The following is a 27147-nucleotide window of genomic DNA, read 5'->3' as shown; positions in this document are numbered from 1 at the left end:
ATATTTCAGTTTTCCTGCACAATCACTGTTTATCTTATTATATTAAAAACTCCTATATAGTAAGAGAACCACAGGCTGATTTGCCTCAAAGAAAATATTAAAAGTGTCCCTTTCACTCTAAAATATGAGCCATTTTGTATAATAAATCATATGGTCATCCTACTAAATTCTGTAAGTCGTGTTAAGGTGGTTATGAGTCAATGAGTGAATGAAGTTAAAATAAGCAAAATGCTTGTTTCGGTTCTCTATTTTTTTATTTAATAGAATTTTGGCTAACATAATTAAATGTTTATCTATAATTTGTTCATAATCAATTTTGGGAAACACTTTTGACTAATGAATTGGTAAACAGTTACCAAAGAATTAGTAACTTATTATTGAACGAGTGCAATTATTATTTGAACAAGTGCAAATAAAAAAAAAACTATATTGCAGACACTTTTCAGAAGATATAATTTTTAACTCAAATGCATGTAACTTAAAAGGCTGCAAAGTGATTCTGCCAAAATGTTGATGCTGCATTTAAAAATCACAAGGGATACCATTTTCAAAGGTTATATAGTTATACTGTCAAATGAAGGGCATACAATATAGCTAGTTAGACTAATGCAATTAGTGAACATGCTGTGGTTAGATTATTTTGAAAATTGTACCTGGCACAAAGTAAAAACTACACAATTTACACATCACACATCATCAAACATAAATGATACTATAAAGGATTTGTAATATGGCTCATGCATTGAATTGTTTCTTTTTTACCCATGAGAATTTTCAGTTTTATTCAGAAGTCATATTCTCTGATCCTAGCTACATACAAAATATATTATTTCACCTACTAAAAATTCATGATTTTGCTCATTTCTGTCTTTTCCATTCAGTTTATGTTGCATAATTTGATAAAACAAGGTATATTTCTGAGTGAGTTATTATGGTAATAATTTTAGGTTTTCTAAACCACTGTATCTAAAACCTGAACTCTCTTACTTTGTTACATGATATCTTTACATTCTAATTGAATAAAAAATCTTTGAGCACAATCTTGTAAAGACCTTATTGCATTAAACTGATATTATAGTATTTCTTAAAACTATTTGTGAAAACATTTTTGCACAAATAATGGCAATAATATAATAAAAACCAAGAATGAATATGGTTAGGGTGTTGGTCTGAAGATTAGAATTATTTTTCATATATGATTTCTGAAACCTAATTAAGTATGAAACATGCAAAACTAATTATATTTCCTTTTTAAGAATATTCCCTTTATGGATAGTTTATGGCTAGTTTTCTATGTGAAAAATTTAAGGAATACATAGCCTGTCAATTTTTTAAAATTCCTATGGGATCTGTATGTCTTCTTTGAAAAAAAAAATGTCTATTTGCAACAACGTGGATGGAGCTAGAGAGTATTATGCTAAGCGAAGTAAGTCAGAGAAAGACAAATACCATATGATTTCACTCATATGTGGAACTTAGAAAATAAAACAAATGAGCAAATTGGAAAAAAGAGAGAAACCAAGAAATAGACTCTTTTCAAGTAAGCTCTACACCCAGTGTGGGGCTTGAACTCATGACCCTGAGATCAAGAGTCACAAGTTCTACCAACTGAGCTAACAAGGCACCCCCCAAGAAACAGACTCTTAACCACAGAGAACAAACTGATGGTTACCAGAGGGGAGGAGGGGATGGGGATGGGCTAAATAGGTGATGGGGATTAAGGAGTGCACTTGTGATGAGCACCGGGTATTGTATGAAGAGTTGAATCACTATATTGTACACCTGAAACTAACATTACACTGTATGTTAACTAACTGGAATTTAAATCAAAGCTTCAAAAAATAAAATTCTTATGGAAGTTTAGTTTTTATGAGGAACTTTTAAAAAATGCTCTTTGAAACATTAGTAATTCTGCTTCTAGGATAAATTCTTAGAGAAATAATAAGATATATTATTATAAATTTAAAAGTACATTATTTGTAAGAGTAATTAAAATAGCCCATTATTTAGAAAAGTAATTTTGAAGTGTATGTATATGTGTATTATAATTAATTTTACCCAAGTAGAGGCTTGCTTCAATAAAGAATTGCTCAACCACAGTTTTGAATACTGAGTTGAATGCAACTAATGGTTTTGAAGATTTAGGGATCAGGGATTTGCTCAAGATATAATGCTAAGTGTCAAGGGAAATGCACAAATTATATATTTGGGATGAATCTAATTGAGATACATATGTGTGTATACACACATGTAGGTACACACACACATACACACACAATACATTCAAAGACACTAAAGAAACACAAATATGTTTACAAAGGCTGTCTTCAGGGAAGTTTGATTATAATTTAGAATTCCCACAAAGTTGGATATTTTAATGTAAGAGATCCCAATTTAAATGATTCTTTGAGTAAACAGACCATAAGCATAATCAGTAATATAATTAACTAGAAATTGTGTCCTTTCCATCTTCTATGACTATATGGTGCTATACTAGTTATCTACCCCTTCTCTCTTCTTTAATGCCTCCTTCTACCTCAAACTCACTTCCAATCTTGACTTTGTGCTTTTTATTCAATATGCCAGATAAGCAGGGACTGTACTGGTGGTTCACTGCTTACAACTCTCTTCCCCATAGAGCAATCAGTCTGTACTTCCTCACTACCTTCATGGCTCTCCTCCCTCATGACTTTTATATGTTGACTAGAATGCGTGTTCTTGATGAATGCTCCTGTCTTCCCTTTCTACAATATATCTGGCTTAGTGTAGATATTTCATGAAAAATTATTAAGTGAATGAACGTTATTGCCCAGAAATATTATTCATTATTAATAGATCATCATCATCATCATCTTTATTATTAGCCACAACAGGACTGCTGATAATTTGGGACTTCACAAATGAATTCTCTTTCAATGAAATCTTAGTTATTGATATTACATATATAGAATGAATCATATTTCTATACTGAGAAAATAATTGATGGAATTTGAATAGAGGCTACAAAATCAATCTTACAATGTCAAAACTTTTCAGTCTATCTATCTATCTATCTATCTATCTATCATCTATCTATCTATTTATCATCTATATATCTTATCTCTACAGCATTATAAAGTTCTAAGGCATGTTAGAGATAATCTAGTTTGGTCCTTTCATATACAGGTAAGGCATTAAAAACACCCACCAAGTTAAAGTCATAGTAAAAGACAAAGTATGCAACTGGTATTATTACTGAGCCAATACCACAAATGAATGTACTAATTCCAGATCTAACATTCATTACAATGATATAAAAAATTTCAAGTCTTCTGTGTATTTGATGCTACATTAAAGCAACTGTATATAATATATAGCATTTCTACAAATATTCATGCAACCATGGCTGAAACTTAAATGTCAGTAAGCGTTTGTGAAAAATCAAAAACAAAAACAAATCTTGTATTAAAGGGAGAGATCAGCTTCAGATATAATAATCACTGACCTTGCTTTTTTCTGACCAAAAAATAAAACACAATACAAACTGTATTAGTATGTGCTGATTAGTATAAAATAGAAATTGTGTTATACTTGCTATACAGAAGCCCAATTTTTCCTAAAGAATGTTTAAATGCAGTATCTAACGATCCAAAGAGAAAAGCCTATGACCTCTAAAGACTTCAGAGAAAATGGATTGGAGATACAGGGATTATTGCATTCAGCTTTTTTCAGCAGAGAAAAAATTTCCAAAGATGTTTGTACCTCATTGCAGTAAGGGTAATCTCAATGAACGGTCACCCTCTCCACGCCTTATCCTGACCAAAATACTCTCACAGGATTCTAACCATGCTGAAAATATTGTACCTCCTGGGAAAAAATAAATCTATCATGTTCCAGGACTTCACTCCCCTAAGGAAGCTTCCTCCTCCTGTCAGCCTTAGACAACAATGACAGTGGAATATGAGAGAACAGTTCATCACAGGAGAGTTTGTGGTATCTGTCCTGGAGTCTGATAAAAATTCCAATATCATTTTCTGGTATCCATGGTCAACTTGGTGGTCAAATATATATACATCTTCATTTTAATCACAAAAATATAGACCACACTTTACTGAATCCAATGAAAGCACTGTACGGATCAACAATAAATGTGAGTTCCCTCTCCCTGACCCAGAGAACTATTTCAAACTATTCTTTTGATGATGCAATGTTAGATTTTTTTTTTAATGAAAAAAATGTTTTCTTTAATAAGAATGACCCTAAAGAGCCGGTCACAAGTATAAAATGAAAATTTGAGTCCAATTGAGATTGTGTTTAATCTAATAGTTATTTCTAATTTGAACACTTCAAATTGCCTATAAAAACATTCTTAGGAACCTCTATTGACTTCCAGGGTAACTGTTCCACACAATGGGAACAAATTCAGGTCTCTTTCTCTCATTACTAGTGTTTTGTGGGTCACTTTCAAATTTGATAATTTCAACCATTTACCCTTCTTTAAAAGTTTCAGAAGTAATTTATTTTGCACTTGTGAGATATGGAACATAAAATTACTTTTAATAATCAAGAGTAGAAATGTAAATGAGAATAAAATAAAAGTTAACTACCTAAAATTTCATTTTATCAAGTGAATTTGGAATTGTAGACATGTGCCATTTTTAGACTTCTACTAAAACCATTAATTAATATTCTGAATACATATTAGAGATTACTGATTAAGTGATAGCCTGGCAGCTAGAATTTTCCCATTTTACTCCTGATTCTTAGTTTGTGCATTGAGAGTATGACTCACTGGGCACTTAATTTCAAATAAGAATACAATCATCATAACAAAAATTGTGAAACAGACCACAGTGACATTCTAGGCTCAAAAATTCCAAACATTCCTTGTTCACTATTCAAAGAGGCTTCAAATTATTTAAACACAGGACATTCCTGGAAGAAATGATTAAACTTTCATTAAGCTTTCAAACTCAAATGTACCTTCTTTTACCCTGCCTAATACCATCAGCAACCAGTTTCTAAGTCTAAAATTATGTTACTTTCCTATCCTATATCCAGTTTATTATGCTATAAGTCTCTTTTCTGAATCACCCACATTGCATTTCTCTGATAGACTTCATATCCAATAAATTGCCAAATACTGTTAGTTTATTTGTACTGTGTCAAACCTGTATGTTTCCATTCACACCGACTGGTCTTTACCACTTTGTATGAAAGTTAGTGAACCAGATTGGTCTCCTTGAAGCCAACCTTCCCTCTCTACAATCTGTGCTGTCGCACAGAAAGTTTCCCTAAGTAGCTGTATTACTTTGGTTATGCTCCTACCCATACATTTTTAATGGTTTCTACTGATCGTTAAAAATGCCCAATTCTTATGTTAACATCAAATGTTCTGCACAATTTTGTCTCATTTTTTTCTACATTTAATAATGTTTTAGATAAACTTTTAAATTTTAGAATAGTTTTGTTTTTTTAATGTTTATTTATTTAGAGAGAGCATGCACGGTATGCATGTGCAAGTGGGGGAGGGGTGGGGAGAGAGAGAGAGAGACAGACAGACAGACGGACAGAATCTCAAGCAGGCTCCGTGCTGTCAGAGTAGAGCCCGAGGCAGAGCTTGAACTCACGAACCATGAGTTCATGACCTGAGCTGAAATCGAGAGTTGGACACTTAATTATCTGAGCCATTCAGGTGCCTGAGAGTAATTTTAAATTTACAGAAAAATTGATACTACAGAGAGCTCCATGAATCTCACACCCAACTGGCCCTATCGTTAACATCTAATATTCATATAGTACATTTGTCACAATTAATGAACCATTACTTATACATTATTGTTAACTAAAGTTCATACTATATTCAAATCTCCTTAGTTTTCACTGTATGTCCTTATTCTGTTCAAGAATTCCATGCAGGATATATTTCGTCAATAATTTTATCTATAGGAGAGGGATGAAAATTCCATCCTACAACTTTCACAGCTGCAGATAAGATAAATTTTACTCTACCCAATTTTTAAATTTTTTTTCAACGTTTATTTATTTTTGGGACAGAGAGAGACAGAGCATGAACGGGGGAGGGACAGAGAGAGAGGGAGACACAGAATCGGAAACAGGCTCCAGGCTCCCAGCCATCAGCCCAGAGCCTGACGCGGGGCTCGAACTCCCGGACCGCGAGATCGTGACCTGGCTGAAGTCGGACGCTTAACTGACTGCGCCACCCAGGCGCCCCCTCTACCCAATTTTTAAAGTCAACTCTTATGTATATGCTGATTTCACATGGTAGATCTAAGGTGTGTTTTTCAGACTAATATGCTTCAATAACAAAAAATCAAAATGGATGTTGTTCCAAGAGTTTTGAATGATACAAATACTTACTGGGGTAAACTACTAGAGATCAGGACTTACATTTATTTTGTGCATAATTTTACTCCTTAGTGCCTTATACAGTGTCTGGCACAAGTAAAGGCTGAGTCATCTATTGCAACTATATTTGAGAAGATAAAAGAGAATGTGTGTCACTGCGAAACATCAGTAATACTTTATACATCAGTATAATTATTATTAAGCAGATTTTTTTACCTTTTGCAATATTTTTAACAGATATTGCACATTAAGAGCACAAACATAATTATAAGGGGATACTTAAAGTATCAAGGGAACAAACTACTTTTAGTCTCCTTCAAATAAATTAGAAGCAAATTATAGATAACATACTAATTTCTATCTATCATATCTATTCATCATTAAAGGTTTCAATAAGGATTTTTATGGCGATATACTATAGGCTCAATTTGAATTTTAGTTGTCTTTGAATCAAACGAAAATAGAAATCTGACTTCTTTTTAAAGTAATTTATGATGCAGATAGGTTCCCCCAGAGAGAATTAATGACTATGTTGTATTATTAAGGTGAATTTGAGCAGTTTAACATCATTGAACTGATATCAGAGAAAGACTATTTACATCTGAAGAAAATGATAGAATATCACTCAAACATTGATGGTGTTAATAAATGTATCAGAGTGTTTAAATGAGCTGATGGGATGTAAGTAATACATATACTGAAATGAATGTACGTATTTATATTTATAACACCATGGTTCCAAAAACAGGTTAGACAAAATGTGTAACCTCTACTGATAAAACATTATTACTTATAACCTAAAACAACTAATTTTCCTCATAGCTTTTACAAAGCTGTTTCTTTCACTTCTGAACAACTGTTCAACTGTTTCGTTTTCAACATTCAAAAAATTAAAAAAAAAAGTTTTTTTAATGTTTTATTTATTTTTGAGAGAGAGACAGAATATGAGCAGGGGAGGGGCAGAAAGAGAGGGAGACACAGAATCTGAAGCAGGCTCCAGGCTCTGAGCTGTCAGCGCAGAGCCCGACGCGGGGCTCGAACTCACAAACAGCTAGATCATGACCTGAGCCAAAGTCAGACGCCTAACCAATGGAGCCACCCAGGCGCCCCAACATTCAAAAAAATTTTAAATGACCTTTAATAAAATACTGTCATGTGAACATGGAAATAATTAAACTGTTAATGGCTATTGAATAATCTTGTGCTAATAAATCTGTGTGAAAATGCATTATTATGTATTATTTAAACATTTTGTAATTTCAAGGACAAGTGTCTAGTAACCTGGTAGAATTTCCAGGCAACGTTACAATACACATCAGAAGTTAGTGATATTCTGATGGATGTACTCTAAGTGTAATTAAATATATATTTTTAATGCTTTTGCCATTCAAATTTTGGAGATAAATGTATGTATATATGTAAACTCATATATGTTTTCATACATATATGTATGGGCATAAAACAGAAAATAAGTTCAGTAATCACATAGAAAGTCAAAGTTGGGGTACCTTGGTGGGTCAGTTGGTTGAGCAACCAACTCTTGATTTTGGCTCAGGTCATGATCCCAGGTTTGTGGGATCAAGCCCCACATCAGTCTCTGTGCTGAGCATGGAGCCTGCTTAAGATTCTCTGTCTCTGTCTCTGTCTCTGTCTCTCTCTCCCTCTGCCCATCCCCCACGCATGCATGCGCACTCACACGTGCACCCCTTCTCTTTCTCTCAAATAAAACAATTTTTTAAAGAAAATCAAAATTCAATTTAATTAAAACAAATCTAGAAGGAAATGTATTTTATAAATTCTGGAGATTGATGTAGCCTAGGCTTTTAACATTTTCAGTGTTTTATAGAAGGAAAGAAGGAGTAGAAACAGTATTGGTATCCTCAGTAAAATGCAAGGAAGAAATCTGGAAAACCCTGGCCTCTAGAGGGTTGTTTCTCTAATTTTTAATATTTGAAATATATATTCTTTTTAAAGTATAAACTCAAGAGGATTTCACATCATGCTCTGAAGAGGTACACTTACCCTTCTCTTTCAAAACTCTTCTATATTTGAGTACCTTACTACTCTTCTTTTTCCTAGTGTTGTCTGTTATTCCTTCTGACAAATCTTTCATTTTCACCACTCTGCTTTCACTCTAAATAGACTTATCTAATTATTGATGGCTTTTTAAATCAGTTACATGGATATGGCCAACTTTATCAGTATTTCATACAAAGAAATGAACACCACTTTTCTGTGTATTCAAATAAAATGATTTCATTGCAAATATAGCTTCTCAGCCTAGTAGTAAGAAGGATCACTTCTGAGCTTTGTGGAATCTTTACCTGCCTCATCTAAGGTTCAAGATAAGCTTTCATTTTCCTAAGTTGTCTCCTGTGTTTCATAGTGGCAATTTGCTTTACTTTTTTCCTGAATATGTCAGTTTATCCACTCACTCAAATTTTTATATATACTTTATAATCCAATATTAGTAATGGACACTCAAAAGATAACCCAAATGTATCCATCTTTCCCTCAATATTATAGAATGATCTGAAAATCTGCAGTCAGATATTTCAAGTAGAATATCATATATTTCAAATAAATTGTACTTACTTTTTGCATTATCCTGTGTTTCTTTTACTCATTCCTATTGCACCATTTGCTTTCTCTGCATATCGTTTTAGCCAGTCAATACTATTCAATAACCCAACAATATTGTTACAACCTGATGGAAGTTTCTAATTTTGAAAACTTGATGGCCCTTTCTTACTCTCTACCAAGATATTAAGGCTTTTAGTCTCCAAATACTGGCACCCCCAAGACTCGCTCTTATTTTCAATATCACCTAGACTAGTGAGAACTTCATTACTTCTCACATGGGCAATTGCCACCATGAGATGATGAACAGACCCATGATAACCAAAATTTTGGTTCAGCCATATGAAAGCTTGAGGACCTTAGGTTGGTTATCTCCTCTATTCAAAATGGAAATGGCAATTATATCTTATTAAATTATAACTACCTTATAAAATTATTCAAAATTGTGTCTGGTAGATGAGATAATTTAAGTAAATGTACATAATTCTGTTCTTTGAAGTCATTAAATGTTTGTTTGATCTGTTTCTAACTGTAACAAAACTGGCTCTTTTAAAGATTAATTCAATATCATATCATTTACCAGATCAAGATCTTTTAATATTTATCCTGTGACTTCAAGTTCTTTAAGATCTTAGTGATCTGTATTTTTAATCTTTGATAACTTTTTGTTTTCTTTTTCTTTTTTCTTTCTTTTCTTTCTTTTTTTTCTCCCTTTCTTTCTTTCTTTCTTTCTTTTTCTTTTTTCTTTTTTTTTTTTTTGGTAAATAAATACTGGGAATATATTGAGAATACAGGGAGTGTAAGAGAAGTATCTCCTTCACAACATGTTGCTTGCAGACTACTGGGGGAGACAAATTAGTGCAAAAAAGTTCTATTCACCAGGAGCCTTTTTCTTGAAATAGGGAAGAAAACACTGAAAGAATACCTCCCTGGCTGGGGTACAGTAAACTAGCAGGAGACTGGCACAAGGGCAAGGCTTATAGACCAAGGTTAAAAGTGCAGATCACCCCCTCTCCTCCCAGAACTCTGTGAAAATCACTGAATGTTTATACTTGGAGGAGTGAAATGATCAAATTTATCTCTCAAGGGGATCACTGTCCTGCTAATGGATGGTAGTTAACTAACAGGGCATTGAGGGAAGCAGGTGGGCACCTGCCTAGGAGGTGTTCTGAGAAAGGGAGGCAGCCTGGACAGGGGAAATAAACTGTAACTAAGTGAACTGAAGACATTTCAAGACGAATTGGGTCGTGTAACAACAGGACTTAATAACACATACTGTGGTGCTGAAGAGATAGAAAAGGAGTTCCTTTGCTGGTTTCTGATTAGAGTGACTGGTAGATGGTGATGCCACTTACTGGGATGAGAATAGAGCTGGCTGGGAAGAGCTTGTGAAAGTAGAGAGAAAATATTGGCAGGGTTGGGATGGAGGGGGAACCGAGGTAAATGAAATTTTCAAGCTATTTTGTTGTGTTTTAATTGTTCAAAACCTTTGATCAAATACCTAGAGAACTGTGAAATGTCTTAAGAATACATATGGACGACAATGTCTTACAAATTGTAGATCATCAGTAAAGTGGGATTAAATTTGTTTATATCACTTCAATATCTCTGAGCAGTCTATCATAGTTCTAAAAGTGACACTGATACTAGCGCTTAATTCATACAACATAACTGGATTGGGATTTATTCTTTGCACATGATTATTGAAGACTGTAAATAAGCAGAAGGGACAAGAGTGCAAAGAGCACAGACATGACATCAGACAGACAACTGCTACACAGTTAAGGGTCTCATCTGTGGGCAAGATCCTTCCGTTTTCTGATGCACGGGGTTTTCATTTATTACAGGAGATAACAGTATCTCACTGGCTTGCCATTAGGACAAATTTATTTAAAAGTGCTTGGTGCAGGGTCCTCTGGGTGGCTCAGTTTGTTAAGCTTGGTTTCATCTCAGGTCATAATCTCACAGATCATGAGTTCAAGCCCCGCATCAGGCTCTGTGCTGAAGGTGCAGAGCCTGCTTGGGATTCTCTCTCTTTTCCTCTCTTTCAAAATAAATACATAAAGTAAAAACACAAAAGTGTTTGGGGCAGTGCTTGTCACGTAAGAGATGTTCAGTAAATGTGTGTGTGTTTTTTTTTAAATTCCTTATTACTAGTAGCTGATCTTTTGTTATCTGAATAAATTCACACAGTTTGTCAAGTATCTATGATCTTTTAATGGCTTCACTATGATTTATATTTAAGATAGGGTTGTTAGCTCTGCTGTAAAATAAAAGGGAAAGGAAAAAAATCAACTTTGCTTATTAACAAATATAAATAACAGTACTTTGAATTGAGTAATGTGTCTTTTGAATTAATCGTATTTAATGCTCAGAATAATTTCAGTAAAATTTCTTGGGTATATGCAATTAAAGTGCATGACATGTCATATAAAAATGAAAGAAATATTAAACATACTTCTCCCTTTTTGAATTTTGGTGATGGATTGGTTTGGCCATTGGTTTTTTTTCATTCCCAACTCTCCCCTGGTCTATTATTAATTGATCACTCTAAAAGAAAAATGTGACCAGGTAACGCCACTCAAAAGAGTTTTCAATTGCCTGTAGAATATGGTTCAAAGTCGTTGGTATGGAATTCGAGGTTTTTCATAATCTGACCCTAACCCATTCATCTGGTTCAATTTGTCTCCATTATAATTTTATATCCCATATTCAAATACAAATATTTCTACTTTTTTTTTGCCATTCTTGTATTATACTGTTCAGTTGCCACATCTCTAAATCTTTGATCATGTATTGTCCCAGTTTCAAATACTTAATTCACCCTGTATCTTACAGTCTTAGTCCACTTTCAAGTCCAACATTTAAATGCTCCAAGATTACTCTTTAGCTTCCTAAAGTAAATATTTATCACATTAAAACTATTACAGGGATGATAGACTATTTTTTCTACATTTGAAGCAAGACCCCAACTACATATTTCTATAATGATTTAATAGAAGACAGGATTAAATAATTTCTTATGGTGGTACATAATAATTTTTTCATTATGTTACCACTTGAATCATCATTATGTTACCACTTGACAATCAGTATAACTGGTTGTCAAGAATTTAAGGAAGCAAAGCCCCAACATGCAAATTAAGTACAAGTCTATATAATTCCTTGCCCATAATTTTGAAACCCAAAAATATTTCAGATCTGGAAATTGTTTTATTACTCATCTAGTGGTAAAAAATGACTTGAACTAACATAAGCTATTTATAGTATTCATTTACTCCATTTACTGCAAATATTCAGGTTTTTTTCTACAAAATTTAATGTGTTTGATTGTGTGTATTGCCAGATTCCAGTGAGGATTTTATATAATATATGATATACGTATTATATCACCTTTGTAAAATCTGAAAAATCCTTAAATCTGGAAAACATCTTGTTCTAAGAATTATAAGCATACATATCAAAACATCAGCTTTCAAAAATTTATTCAAGCTATGAAATTGGAAAGTACCAGGGGAGCAAATTTGAATGTTAATATATTTGGTTAAAGATAATATATATATATATATATATATATATATATATATATTTAGTTTGCTATATAACATGTTCCTATTTCTTTTTTTTTAACAAATATAAATATAAAATAACTGCCATCCATATTTGTTTTTGACAGATGTGCACTTTGGAGTAGAATATTTTGGTAATTTCATGATGTCCCTGGTTTTTCACAAATCTGAGGTCATTTATATACTCTAAAGGCTTATGTGAAATAATGAGATTGATGTCTTTTGCCTTGCACTTTATAGAGAAGATTGGACCCACCTATAATGAACTCCCTATAAGTATTTTCATTTCACCTATACATTGATCTTTTTAATTTATTTCTCCTTTCTTTCCTTTACAGAAAATGAGTTGATCTTTACTTTAAGGCTAGCATCTCCATTACACTCCCATGCATATCCTCTAGCCAGTCCTGTCCTTCAATATTTCCTTCTAATTGGATCCTCTGCCTCAGTATATTAATAATTAGTTATCTTAAATGATTAAAGCATTTTCCATTCATAATACCATCTTCCTTAGTTACTATTTTCCCTGTCTTTCCCTTATTCCATTATTCGCCAGTCTTGAAATAAGAGAAATTGCTATCTCCAATTCCTGACCTTACTTCATAGTCTATCTTTCTGAAATCCCTTTTCTTTTTTCATTACTCCATTATAACTCCTCTCATTAAAATCAAGAGTGCTCTGTCAGTTATCAGATTGTATAGCTGTTCCTTGAGCCTCATTTTCTTGGATTTCTCTAAAGAAACAAAATGTTTGTTCTTATCCATCTCTGGCTACCATGACTCTATGGCTTTCCTACTTCCTCCCTTCCTTACTGATCACTTTTGTCTGTTTTCTTCAGCATTTTTTCCTTCTGTCCCTTCTCTGGACACATTGAACTATTCATTATCCCCCAAATATTAAATCCACTTTCCATATCCCATGATTGTATTTATGTATTTGTTGTGCTTCTTCTATCTCTCAAAGTAAAAACCTTGTTCATCCCTTAAGTCTTAGCTAAAATTTCGTCTCTAGTATGAAGTCTTCATTGAATAATTATCAATATTCTATCCTCTTTTTGAAACTCTCAGACCCTTTCATTTACACCTAATCAATAGCACATTATTTTATACATTTTATTATATTTAGTACATGTTTCACTTCCTTTACTAGACTACCAGTTCTGTGAAAATGGATTTTGTGAGTCTTGAGAGAGTTCACTTGACTATTTCATCATCATTTGAATGTAAGCTCAGTGTGAAGGAATGTTTGTTTTGCTTACTATTCAGTCCTCAACACCTGGGGGAGCGCTTGGCACATACCAGAAACCCAAGGAATATTTGTTGAGTAAATATACAACATAGCAATTAAGATAGTGCCATATACACAATGATACTATAGAAAGTGTTACTGAATTACATGAAAAATTCAGAACGTTTGATTCCAAGTGAATGTTCCTTCTTTCAAAGCAAGTGAGCTCCAGAAGTTATACATTTATCCCAGTAGTGCCAGGTCACCTGTTTGGGACTTTACTCTGAGCTTGTTTGTTGACTCATAAAACAACTTTCTCAGTATCATCCTGTTTTTAACAAAAACAGTATTATCTAACTTTACTTAATGTATTGATTTAATTTGGCTCTCAATGATATTTGGTTGGAAATGAAGTCTAAAAACTCTAGGTTTTGGTCATAAAACTCATCCATGACGTCTCCAGATTTTGGATTGTCACAAACATACTGAACATGTTTCTTGGCAGGTGGAACCATTATTGAACTTTCTCCCTTCCCAACTTCTAAATGCTGCAGGATTCTGTCCTGGATCCTTTTTTCCCAATAATCCTGGATTCTAGTCTCCTGGATTCTTTTCTCCCAATGACGTATTTCATCAATGTACATACTTCATGCATGATCCTATGTCCATAGGATTGTCCAAGTTTATACCTCCAAACTTCTATTCTGATTGCCAAATTATATTTTCCAGTTGCCTGTTCTGATATTCACCTTAAACTCTTTTTTACTTCCCAAATATTTTCCCCGTGGTGACCTCACCCTGTCTTTTCCACTTTACTAAACTGAACTTAGTCACCCAAGTCATGATTCTCAGACTCATTATGATACCACGTTCTACACTGCCTCTCCATTTTCTAAAAATTCTCTGGTTAGCTGAAGTTTTTTTGTTTCATTTCTGTTTAGTCCTAGCATCTTTATTTTTTATTTTTTTTCTATCATCTTTAAATGGTGGAGTTTTTTTAGTAAGTTGATTTCAGCATACAAATCAGTATTGTCAATTTAGAGAAAATGCTGAAACTTTCAAATATTTGTGTGTTATTTAATATATATGGTATAAATTACACAAAAAGAGACTTAAATAATTCAAGGTATAGTCCATTTATTTGGGTATTAAATGATTTTTTTCCTTTAGAAACCATTATCTCAAAATCAATTTCAAGTGAATAATAAGCAATTTTTTATAATCATAAAAGTACTGTCATATTCTAAAAAGTTTTTAATCTTTCACTTAATTCCATTCCTGCTACCTGTTTACTACTCTGGGTCTCATTTGCCTTGTCTTACATTACTTCCTCAGCTTCCTAAGTGTATCCCTGTCTCCCCAGGCATTGACAGAAAATAATCTCTTTAAAATGAGACTTTGGGAGGGCTTGGGTGGCTCAGTCGGTTGGGCCTCTGACTTTTGATTTTGGCTCAGGTCATAATCTCAGGGTCGTGGATTGAGCCCCACGTCCAGCTCTGTGCCAAGGATGGAGCCTGCTTCTTTCTCTCTCTTCCTCTGCCCCTGTTCCCTGCTCGTGCTCTCTCTCTTTCTAAAGAAATAAAAAATAATATAAAAATAAAATGAGACTTTGCACTGTTGCCACCTGAACCTCCAATGGCTCCTTGTCAGTTGTCTCATCACTGGGCTTCTCACAACCTCTCGGTCTCATTTGCCCCATTTTTCATCTCACACCTTCCTACTCACATGCATCCAAACAGCAACTTGCCATACATTACTTCTTCTGTGTTTCTTAGAGTGCCCTCTTATCCTCCATCCCCAAACAGGTAAACATTTTCTGAATGAACCAGTCAACTCAAATGTCTCCTTCCCCAGGAGTTTTCTTTGATTCCCTTAAATCTCAGCTGGGTTTTCTTTCTCACGACTCCATGCATACTCAGGGCATGGCTCTCACTACACCAACCTCAGAGCTTATACGTCCAATTCTCTTACTAGAGTGTGAGCTCCTGCAGAACCCAGCCTGTGCATTACTTTGTCTTTGCATCCCTGGCACAGTTGTTCATTAAAAGAAAAAAAAAGTGATTAAATAAATCTCTCCTTGGAACCATCATCCCTCGGTGCATTGAGACAATATCAGGGACTCACAATTACAAGTGTAGATATTGTACCTAGATGAGAAATATATACACCCTTATGCTTGGTGACAAATAACACAATAGTGTCACTGTCTACATCTGGTATGATACATCTTTTTGACTTTTTGGAGCTTCTATTCAATACATTTATTCAATGTATATATAATATATATTTATATACTTATATGTTAAATATTTATTCAATATACATGAAAGAATCGAAAATTAAGCTCTCAGGCATAACTGCCTACATCTTCAGATTTATAAAAAAATGAAGTGTTTTTACAAATCTGAAGTACCTGCTTGGAGACGCTGAAGTCTCTCTATCATGAATTACAGGAATGGCATGAAGGATACAAAGAACTCAAGACCAGCAAACGATAAACCTAGAACTAGCACTATCTCTGCCTCTAACTTTAAGACTCATTGAATCTGTTTTCTTACTTATAAAACAGGGGAATTATGCTTCAAGGATTCAAGGAATCTTCCTACCCTAACGTTTCCTCATATGGTTTTCAAAAGAATGGAGAACCTGCAATACTAGAACATGGGTTTAAAGTGAAATAATGGAAAATTTCTTGAAGAAGCTTAAGACCTATCAACATTCGTTTTTCACATTCTTAATTAACAGATGAACTAATAACCATGCTTGATTGTCATAGTTTATCGTTTATGTCATACTCTTATTTTCATAGAAATGTACATAATATTAATATACAATTTTATTTGTAAAAATGAAAAAAAAGTCCTTATTAAAAAACCACACAAAAACCAAAATCCTCTAGTTGTATCCCAGTGTTTGAAAGAAACAATAATTCTAAGGCTGGGAAGGGTTCCCCTGCCCCAAGGCAAAATGAGATTCTAAAAGTTTGGGAACTACTGTCCCAACATTCCCCATTTGGAGTGTTTTAGCAAAAGTCATTACTAAAAGCAAGATAACCTAAAAATCACATTGAATCTATAGTAAATCATGCAACACTTGTTAGGGAGGCTTTACGATGAGAACAAATGTGAGGGTGATAAAATCTCTCTATTTTCATGATACCAGCTGCTGGATTCTAGAAACAGATGTTTGCACATGAGGAAGAGATGTCATTGAAACTTTTAAAGTTAGGTGAACTATGGGACATTTGCAAAGTTTGGTAATCAAAAATGAACTTAAGCTGCTCATAGTTTGGGGAATATTTTATCCAGTAAAATCTAAAGCCAGATGAATTCTGAAAGTCCTAAGACAGCACAAGAGGGGGGAAAAGTTGACATTAAGGTGCTCTTAAATGCAGCCGAATACAAACTTAGATGGCTTGATATAATAAGAATTCTTGACAAATAATACAATTTCTTAAATGCCACACATTGGAATCATAAAAGCAGCAGTGCCTTTAAAAATCCGTAAGTGATTTCTTCCTGGTATTAAATAGTCAACTGTTCCTTTTGCTTTCCCCACTCCCCATCCCTCTATATGGCAGTGATTTTCCATTTCCTTCATAAGACAAATTGATATTAATAAGTTTACAGCAGCATTTCTTTTTAAAAGTATTTTCAGAGATTGCGAGGATGGACGTCGTCATCACCTCTGTGTCCTTACTTGTGTAGAAGCAATTTGCTGATGCGTGTTATGGGAAGGTCTGGGAAGAGACATCGACTGATTGGAAGGGTCACAGCTACAGTAACCATAGGTGCAGAATAGAAAGCAGAACGGAAGCTTGAGAATATTAAAGTACTATCCAAGTACGGTCCTATCGCTAGTCAGTTCTAGGGGCAATTGCAAAGTAGGTCAAGTTTGCGTTCAGTGTCCTAATCCTTTCTCAATAACTCCTTTCCAAACCCTGTATGTATGGCTCCACCCCTACTCTGGTGGACAAGAGCTTCACCTTGTGTTCTCCCATTTCCTTATTATTTCTTCCTTAAGTTGTTCCTCCATGGTAAAGTATAGGTTGTAGAAACCTTAAACTGTTTCCTTTCCAGACATAATTAGAAATATGGTGAAATTGCAGTCATTATGCAGTAAATTAGGGAGGGCGATGTTGAAAGAGTAGGGTTCAGAGCCTCGCCAAACTCTGAAATCACATAAAAAATACTGCAGTCTTTAAACTAGCCTAATTCTGTTTTAAATATGGGGCCCACAAGCAAAATTCAAACAGTGACTTGTAAAAAACAAAACAAACAAACAAAAAAATCCATTAGCTTTAGTTTTTGTAGTTTTCCAGAATGTCCTCTGGGAAGAGGGAAGGCAACCCTTAAGAATGTAATTTAGTTTTAAAACTGAATTCACTGGAGCAAACCTACCTTATTTTGTCTTTCTATTATTCTCAACTTTCTATTGATTTTATTTTTATTAGATTTTAATCATGGATTCTATTCTGAAATGTTTTGAACCCAGAATGTAATTTAAGAAGTCAGATTTTCTAGCAGAAGAGAGAGGACAGAGGAGGCACAGGATTGAATAGGAAAGAAAGAAAGAAAGAAAGAAAGAAAGAAAGAAAGAAAGATTATAAGGCAATTAAATAAAAGAAGAAATGAGAAAGAACTTGAATGAAGCAACTTCTAAGGATCAGAAAAGTCCTGGAATCCAGTTACAGAGGAAGGGATGGACAGTTGGCCACCTAACAGGGCATTAGCTTCCCTCACGGTGATGCTTCTACTGCTGTCCCTAGCAAAGGTTGTCAACACTTACAGGGTGCAATGCTATTCCACTAGCTTCTGGCTTAAATTCACGAACTTGGTTTCAGTCAACTATAAAGATAGCAGAAGACTGATTACCCTTGAAAACTTGAGAACAGTCACTGAGTTATCAATAAAGAGCTCAAAGAAATCACCAGACAGCATTTATGAAAACTGCACATTTATTATTTGGGAATCAAGAGAGACTACTGAATTTTAGGGAAAGTTTACTAAATGTTGTTAAAGAAGAAAAAGTTATTGCTCACAATCAAAATAATTTACCAGACTTCTGTAATGGACAGAAACTCCAAAGTACAGATGTTTTCTGAAAGAAGTCAAAGTGGATTCCTTTATCTACCTACCTATCTACCTAGGTAGATACCTACCTACCTACCTACCTATAATATTGGACAAAGGGAGTATGGAGAAAATCTAAGTGACAACTAGACTGGCAGGGCACAAAGATGCAATCAAATAGAAAGAAACTAAGTACATTCTTTGAGAATTTTTTTTAACCCACTAGAGAAACTAAAACCACTTCTTTCTATTAGAGGATTTAACATAAAATCCTTAAGGCTATTCCCCAGCTGTCATGCTATCCATCACGCCTTCAATTGACTACTGAACTCTTTCAAATATTTTTGCTAAAATAATGAGCAACACATACTACTGCTGTGTATTTGGGACGACTAAACCGATGGTAGCAATAAACATAATTATCAGGAATAGAACAAATGGAAAAAGTCTGCACAAAAGAGAAGAAAAAGTAATATTTGAACTAATAATAGAAGATCTCAAAGGCCTAAATCATTTGCAAAGGAAAACCATTATTAGTAGAAAGTTCCATTGAAAATGTGAAGATTATTTTTGGAATTAATTCTAATTTCTAAGCTAAAGAAATATTTTGAGTTAGAAATAGAACATCATTTTTCTTAATAGAGAAAATGTAAACAAGGAAAGAAATCAAATAAGCTAATACAAAAACTATAAAATATAATATGCTATTGATTGTTTTAACTGAAATGTGTTAAGGCACTACTACAAATTTTTAGAAAGAAAAAAAGACTCATAAATGGATTTCTTTCTGTTTAGTGTTTGGTTTCTTTCTCCTAAGAGAAAATTTACTTTTGATTCTTAGGAAATTTTTGAAGGTATTAAAGATTAGGGTTTAATATTTGAAATCTGACATGAGATAATTGCTTAAATACGGCTGTCATCATCTTTCATCTGTAAAGAAAATTATTCTTTATGGGTGTGCATTGAATTAATTTGGCATTGCCTCTCTTGACGCTTTTCAAATAAATTAACAGAGTACATTGACCAAGACAATGGCTGATGGCTTCTTCAAACATTTTAAAATTATTTCTGAGTAAACTGTTCATTATGTGAATAGTATAAAGCATTGGGTAAGAGGGCAGGCTCTGAAGGCATGTCATTTTATTTCTAATGTTGACTTCACTGCTTATAACTGCAGAACACTGAGAACATTTCTTAATATCTGTTAAATGTGAGAGTAGCAGTACTTCCTTATCTATAAATGCAATGAAAACTAAATAGGATAATAAGTTTTAAGTACTGCATAATTCATTCAATGCATATGAGCTATTCTTATATTCTTCCGTAAGGTTTGCATACAAGAACTCAGGTTTTAACTTATTCTTCAATGTTTATTTGATATCTAGTCATAGCAGTGAATCAGAATGTCTGAGCAAATTCTCACATTTGGAGACAAAGTTGTGTAGAAAAGACACAAGTTTTAGCTATATCTAGATGTAGCATAAAATTCCAACCTGCTGAGCAGATTAATATATTTTCTATACGTTCAGTTTTCTTGTAAGTGAGACAAAAATGATTAAGCATTTTAGAGTTTTCAGGTTAAAAAAGCTAACAATGAAATGGAGCTAACACAGTTTATAGTAAATGGTAAGAACTCAGTAAATGCTAGTCTCCTTCTCTGAATCTATATAGGTAGATAGATAAGTATAAACATGGATAGATGGAAGAAAGAAAGAAAGAAAGAAAGAAGAAAAAGAAGAATGGAAGGAAGGAAGGAAGGAAGGAAGGAAGGAACAAAGGAATGAAGGAAGGAAAGAATGAAAGGAGGGAGGAAGGAAGGCAAAAAGGAAGGAAAGAAGAAAACAAAAAAGATGATATAGATGATGGAAAGAAATAGGGAGACTGAAGATGAAAAATGGAGACAGATGAGAGAGACAGAGAGGGAGAGCTTCCCCATCTCTACTAGTTACATACAGTTTCTTGAAGGCAGGCTCCAAGTCAAATTTATTTTTGAGGTTCCTGAAGAAACTAACTTTCCTCAAGTATTGAAATGATTTAATAGATATTTATTAAATACATGAACTAATACATTAATCAGTCAATCAGTCAATGAAATACTATTTTATCTAATCCTCCAAAATCATGTTTTAAAGTAGAGGTCCGTATTTCTTCTATAATTCATAGAGTCATAATAACTTTCCCATATTTATTAAGAAAGATGTGTGGAAACTAGTTGTTTTCCAGGACACATTTGTATTAGCATTCTCACTCTTACACTAGCAATTATTTTATGTAGAATGTTATTTACAATATATACCAAATATATGCTCTTCTAAGAATGGCCTACTTTTTTAAGGTATTATCTTCTAATATCAAAATTGAAAAAAACAGATTTTCAGTATAAATTACATCTTTAGGCATAAATAAAACCACTTCCATTTTCTATAGGGACCTTTGCTCTTTCCCATCAAATATATTGCTCAGTTGGATGAAAATAATTTAAAGAGTTAATGTGAACAGCATATAAACTTTTCTTTGATTAACAAAGTTTCTCATGAAATATGATAATAAATGCAAACTCTTTACTTACTCTATGCAGCTTTGCAAAAAGTAGCCAATGTATTATCCATCAATCACTTTATTACACACAAAGATGAGTCTATGTTAGGTTCTGTATTCACATATCAAGATGCAACAACCCACTACTTAAAATTTGTCTAAAAAATTCACATATTATAATATGACATAGTTAAAACCCATCAAGATCATTTAAGTCACTTTAAGTAAACATTCAAATTTGTAGGAACTATGAATATTCTATAAATATTCAATTCAATATTCAATTGTAATTCAATTGAATTACAATTCAATTACTATAAAACACAATATTGCATTGTTGGACAAAAAGTTGCTATGGTGTATATGGCAGTTATGACTTATCAAAAAAGGCTTTTTTGGAGGCCAATCTTAAAATAAATTCAGGATGTTGTATTCAGTGCAGAAATATAAATTATATTTTATTGAACATATGTATTTATTTCTGTATTGCATATATATTATTATGAACCTATGTATTTATTTCTGTATTGAATTCACATATGTGTGAATGTGTTTGTATTAAAATGAATTTTAATTTTAGATTAGAGAAATTAATAATATCTATTGACACATATGTAATATGTCAGGCTTCACTACAGGCAAAAGGTTACTTTCTATGAATTGACAATCAATAAGTGAATTAGAAGAATAAATGACTATGTTCACAAAGTTTAAATGTAGTTTCTCCCTAAAAAACTGAAATAATAAATATTAGCTATATTTAAATACTATTATACTTTGAAAACTAGTATTAACTAATATAATACGTACTTGCAATTCTGAAACCCGATTTATACAACAGTGTTTTTCATTTTTTATAATTAGACATAAAAACCTATTCACAGTGCCTAAGTCTTATATGTCAGAGTAGCTTAATTCTCTGGGTGAATCATTAGCAAATATTTCATTGTGCTTGAAACAATAAAAGCATCAAAACTAATAAAAAGGCATATCAAATGGATAAATTGAAGGTAGACTTTTAGAAAACATTTGTATTATTAGGAAGTATTTCTTTTTTATCTCTATCAGGGTAAACAAGTACATATTTATTTGACACCCATGCACATTTAGATGTAAATCAAAAAAGGAGCCAAAATTCTGGCTTGCTGTCATTTAACTCTTGAAAAACTACTTTGAGGCTAAAATGCACATTAAAAATAAACAAACTCTGCTAAAAGCTATAAAATTCCAACCAGGTTTTCATTTTACCTAAACGTGGTGAATTTACTAAATTTGATCTTGTAAGTTAGTATATTAGAATGTGCATATCTAGCCAACATATGCCCTGCTTTCCTTGCTAATGAAACACAAAATGGGACAGGTTGGGGAATGTCTGTAAAGCTACGAACAATCTGGTGACTTTGGTCAAGTTGTCATTTTAAGATGGTTACAGACTAATATCCATGGCCTTCCTTTTTCTGTTGTTCCTGAGGTGTTGAATAGTTGCTTTCTGTCTGGGACAAGCTCGGGATCTGCTGTTTCTTTGATATATTATCAATGGTCTGTTCCACCGTGATAAACTGTGACTCTAGTACTAATAGGTTTATAATGATTGCTTAAGCTTTACACGTCGTAAGCATTGGAAGGCTTCACTCACCTTGTTCAAGTGGTTGGCTTTTAGTTGAAGTAGTTTTCATCTTGAGTGCCTCCCTAACAGACATGTCACAGCAGGAGCCTTTGTTAGTGTCTTGGTCACTGTCAGCCTGATCACTGTCCCCGTGCCCACTGTCTCTCAGGCTGGCTCTTTCTGGGTCCTTAAACGTGGAGCTACTGAAATACATATAAAGAAAAAGAAGAGAAAGTGTTGTCTCTACGAGTTTGAATCTGAAGTGTAGTCTCTTGCAAAGCAATTTTGACACGAATGCAAATGGGGAAGCCGAGAAAGTTATTTAATAGGCCTTACCTTTGAACAAACTGCTGCCTGCTGCCCATGTAATTGGGCTCTGCGGGAAAATTGTCTGTCTGCGAAAGAGAAGGAAAAAAATACGTATAGTTGTACACTGGACAAATCTCCTGCAGAGCAACAAGATTTCCTAGTGGAAAAATGATTAATAATTCAAAAATTCCCTTAATCTTCAGATTTGTAAATTTTAATTAAATTGGAAATTGCTGACATGTAATTATGTACTCAGAACAATTAAATGATTCCGGTCCACAAATTACCTGTTAAAGTAAACAATGAGCCTGTCATAACTGGCATTCTCTGTTCCTACCAGGATGGATAACACTGTCTGTGTTGTTTCATTACCTAGATATTAAAATTGAACATTTGTGGGAGGAGTGAAAAAATGACCTAATTTCTCCATATTAAAAGTGTGAATTATTTAATAATACTCATTTTTAAACATAATTGCATCATCTGCTGGGATTCTACGCCCTCCATGTAGCATCACTTAAAGTCATCCACTCCTCAATTAAGAGATGCAGGGCCTTTCCTTCAAATTTTGCCAATAACAATTACAAGCATGGAACATATGGTTGAACTCCTCTCTATAATTCATTCTCATCTACATTCCTATTATGGCATTGAACTCAAACGATACAGTGGAAAGGGGTATTACCGCTGGTTATCGAAAACAAAGTGAAATAAAAATAAGAAATAAAATGTCACTTAAAATATTGAGAGTAAAGACGTTGAGAAACCAGGCTTGTTTTTGTGGTTGTTTTTACTGCTTCCAAACTGATGTGGAGGTCTGCCAAAAAGAACTGAATTCTCCTTGTATCATGGAACAGAGTCTTTTGGGAGAAAGAGACTAGATCTTTCATAGATCTCCCTATACTGTACATTCATACACATCACTTCTTCTTGCAGCTGACTCAGTGACAAAGGTTCTCCTGTTTTCAGCATCACTTCATATCACACCATTGTGCCCTGAAGCAGCTATGGATTCATACAAGATCATCCAGCATGTAAGTATCAGTGACACAGGAGCATGCGATTCATGAAGAAGAGGGCCCAAGGTAAGGCTTAACGTAGTGCAATATGTGTTTCCGTATAAATAAAGCTAAATTAAACTAACAGTACTCTTTTTTCTTCCCATGAAATAATTTTAATTATGTAGCTTTTGGGAACTATTTATTATTGGGGGAAAATGACATGTTAAGAGTAATAGCTTAAAATACTAAGTTTCACTGACTGTTAAAAGCTTGGGGACAGGAAATAGCTTCATAAATTTTTGAATCTATAATCTTTTGTCAGTGCTCAAATGACCTTTATCAAAATGCAAAGATGAAGGTAAACAGGGTCAATGCATTTCTCACTTCTAATCTGCTTTAACTAGCATTTGGTAGCAGACATTTTTCATTAACATGTTTTATTAGTGTTTAGGTTCTGTGAAGCACATTAATTTTTGTTTCCATAATGGCAAACTATCAGTTTTTAAGGGTGACAATCTTCTAGTAAAAATAATAGCGGAAAACAACACTGGGGCAAAAATGTTTGCAACAGAATTTTGCTAAATTTTAAAACTATAATTATTTAGAAACTCCACATTTTAGCTTAATAAAATCAAGTTCCTCTTTTGAATTAGTCAAAAACATGTATGCAACCTATTATTGTTGTCGGTTACAGACTAGGCCATGAGTATCTTAGAACACTTCAGAAAAACAGAATCCTGAGTATTACAGAGATTTATACAGAAAATATAAATCAAAGTAGAAACTCTAGTTAGAAAACATAAGTGCTATTATAAGTAACTTTGTGATTGTAATGGCTTTAGTTAGGTGAAGCATCACAGGATAGGATCCCTATTCAGTTAAACACAGGGAAACAGATAAGGAAACTTTCCTTCCTCTGTTCTACTAGGGAGAGTATCTAAAAATGTTTGCCTATTGTTAAAGTTCTAAACAGCTCTAATAAATTAAAAGACTTGAACTAAGAAATAGAATACGTTTTCCCACCGAATGAAGAGCTATTTTTAAATTATGTGTGTGTGCATGTGCACATGTGCATATGTATGTTTGTACGATGTCTGTTTGCATGGATGCATCAGAGTGTTTGATGACCACTGAGCGATGGTGTTGCTACCAAATGTTATTTTGATGAAAATTGAAAAACGAGAGGAAGTCATAAGAGAAGGGATTTTAGAAGGGGAAGAAAGAGGAGAAAAATATAATTTCAGAGAAAGGCAAGAGAAAAGTAGAGAGGAGAAAGAGAGAAACAAAAAGATACGTATACGCAGGAGGAGGAATGACGTGGAGAGAGGTAAAAAGGAATGTAAAAAAGAAAGAAAAAGAAAGAAAGAAAGAAAGAAAGAAAGAAAGATTGGTTTATCGTGATAGAATTTCACAAAATACAATTGTTAAAAATCTGCAGCTTAATCAGTAGCAGAGTATCAGAAGTTTACTAATAGTGCCTGCATTTATCCATTAAATACGTAGAAGCCTGAAAGATTGTGTGTGTGTTTATGATTACCATAATGAAATAGCCATTTGGCCTTTAACAAATATATAACTAACTCACTATAAAAACCACACTGGTTTTAATATAGAAAATAACATTTTCATTATCCAGGCTCCAAGGGTGTCAGAAAACTCATTTAAAATAATCTGAATATAAAATAACTGTATTTGCATAGGAAAATGAAAATAGACCCAAAACAAAAGCCATATGTACCACAGCATCATTTAATTTAGAAATGGAAGGGTTTTAAGATATTTCCCGATAATGTACTCTAAAAAATTCGTTTTACCTTGCATATCTATAAATCTTAACTTTTAAGTCTAAGAAGAAGGTAAAACTTGAGGTCAGACACTTGTAGTTTTTTAGGACTCATCAGAGTTATTAAACATGAATATTTATATCTTTGAAAATTTTATCCTCTTCCATACAAACTAATCATATACACTAATGTTTTCCCTTCAAATTCAACTGGAACACAGTGACTTTTAACTATTACTTTTAAACATACAATTTGTTTATTATTTTGTAAAAGTACTCGGAATTGGTGGGTAGTTACAGAAAACTTCCAAGATAGACATGTTAAAAACTTTAGAATGTGATCATCTTTTTAATCTAGTTCAGTCTGGAATAAAAGACAGAAGTTTGGCCATTTTTTACTGATTATTTGCTCGTAAGAAAACAGATCTGAACTATCTTATAAAACTGAGTCCATTCTCCTAGTTTCATTTTTTTGTTCATTTCTTGTTTTTTTGTTTGATGAACATGAAAACTTAGTATTCATTACTTTCCTTTGTACTGAAAACACAAATAAACAAGTAATCAATTAAACTAACATACAAAGTGGATAAGTCTGCATGATATGAAGAGTTTCTTTGATTACTTGCCTTCATGCATTTCTCCAGGAGTACTCAGCAAATTGTAGTCAATTTATAAATGACATTCAAAATCAGAATTTTTATCAGGAGTACTCAATAATAAGCTATTTCTCAGGTATACCCCAAGATATATTTACATACTCTACAATTTGCTTCTTCTGTTATAACTCTAGAAAACAAATCATGATTTTAAAAAGCATCTATGAGAAGGCCCAAAAGAAGGCACCTACTGAAACTAAACCACGTTGGCTCAAATTGGGTAACTTCTTTATTTGTTGAAGTAGATTAATTTGATATGACCACTTACATATGCCTAAAGAAGTTGAATTGAAAGTGGATAGTAAAAGGAGTCAAATAGATTATTTTTTACTAGTGAATAGTAAAAATAGCAATTCTTAAAATGTATCAAGCATTTGACATAAGTCAACATCTATGAATGATAAAAATTCTCAGCAAAGGCAGAAAGAGAGGGAAACTTCTTCAACTGTATAAAGAGC

General features: G+C 33.3%; 1 protein-coding gene across 5 annotated transcripts in view; it reads right to left on the bottom strand.

Annotated features, from left to right (window-relative positions):
• PCDH17 (protocadherin 17) overlaps positions 1–27147 on the bottom strand; it is a 98618-nt gene that overhangs the window by 39524 nt on the left and 31947 nt on the right. For 3 of the 5 annotated variants that reach the window (XR_008295759.1, XM_027064960.2, XM_027064963.2), the window contains exons 2-3: positions 23277–23335; positions 22971–23143 (exon numbers count right to left, since the gene is read on the bottom strand). Coding sequence is in view for 4 of the 5 variants with exons in the window: in XM_027064960.2 (XP_026920761.1) it covers positions 22971–23143; positions 23277–23335 (232 nt within the window). In the remaining variant the exon portion in view is untranslated. Of the gene's footprint in view, positions 1–22970; positions 23144–23276; positions 23336–27147 lie in introns of those variants that run through there. The other 2 variants (XM_027064962.2, XM_053216171.1) reach the window with 2 other exon arrangements.

Source organism: Acinonyx jubatus, chromosome A1 (genome assembly GCF_027475565.1).
Source record: "Acinonyx jubatus isolate Ajub_Pintada_27869175 chromosome A1, VMU_Ajub_asm_v1.0, whole genome shotgun sequence".
Taxonomy (NCBI): domain Eukaryota; kingdom Metazoa; phylum Chordata; class Mammalia; order Carnivora; family Felidae; genus Acinonyx; species Acinonyx jubatus.
The sequence above is the reverse complement of the archived record's forward strand: the minus strand, read 5'-3'. Positions and strand labels throughout refer to the sequence as shown.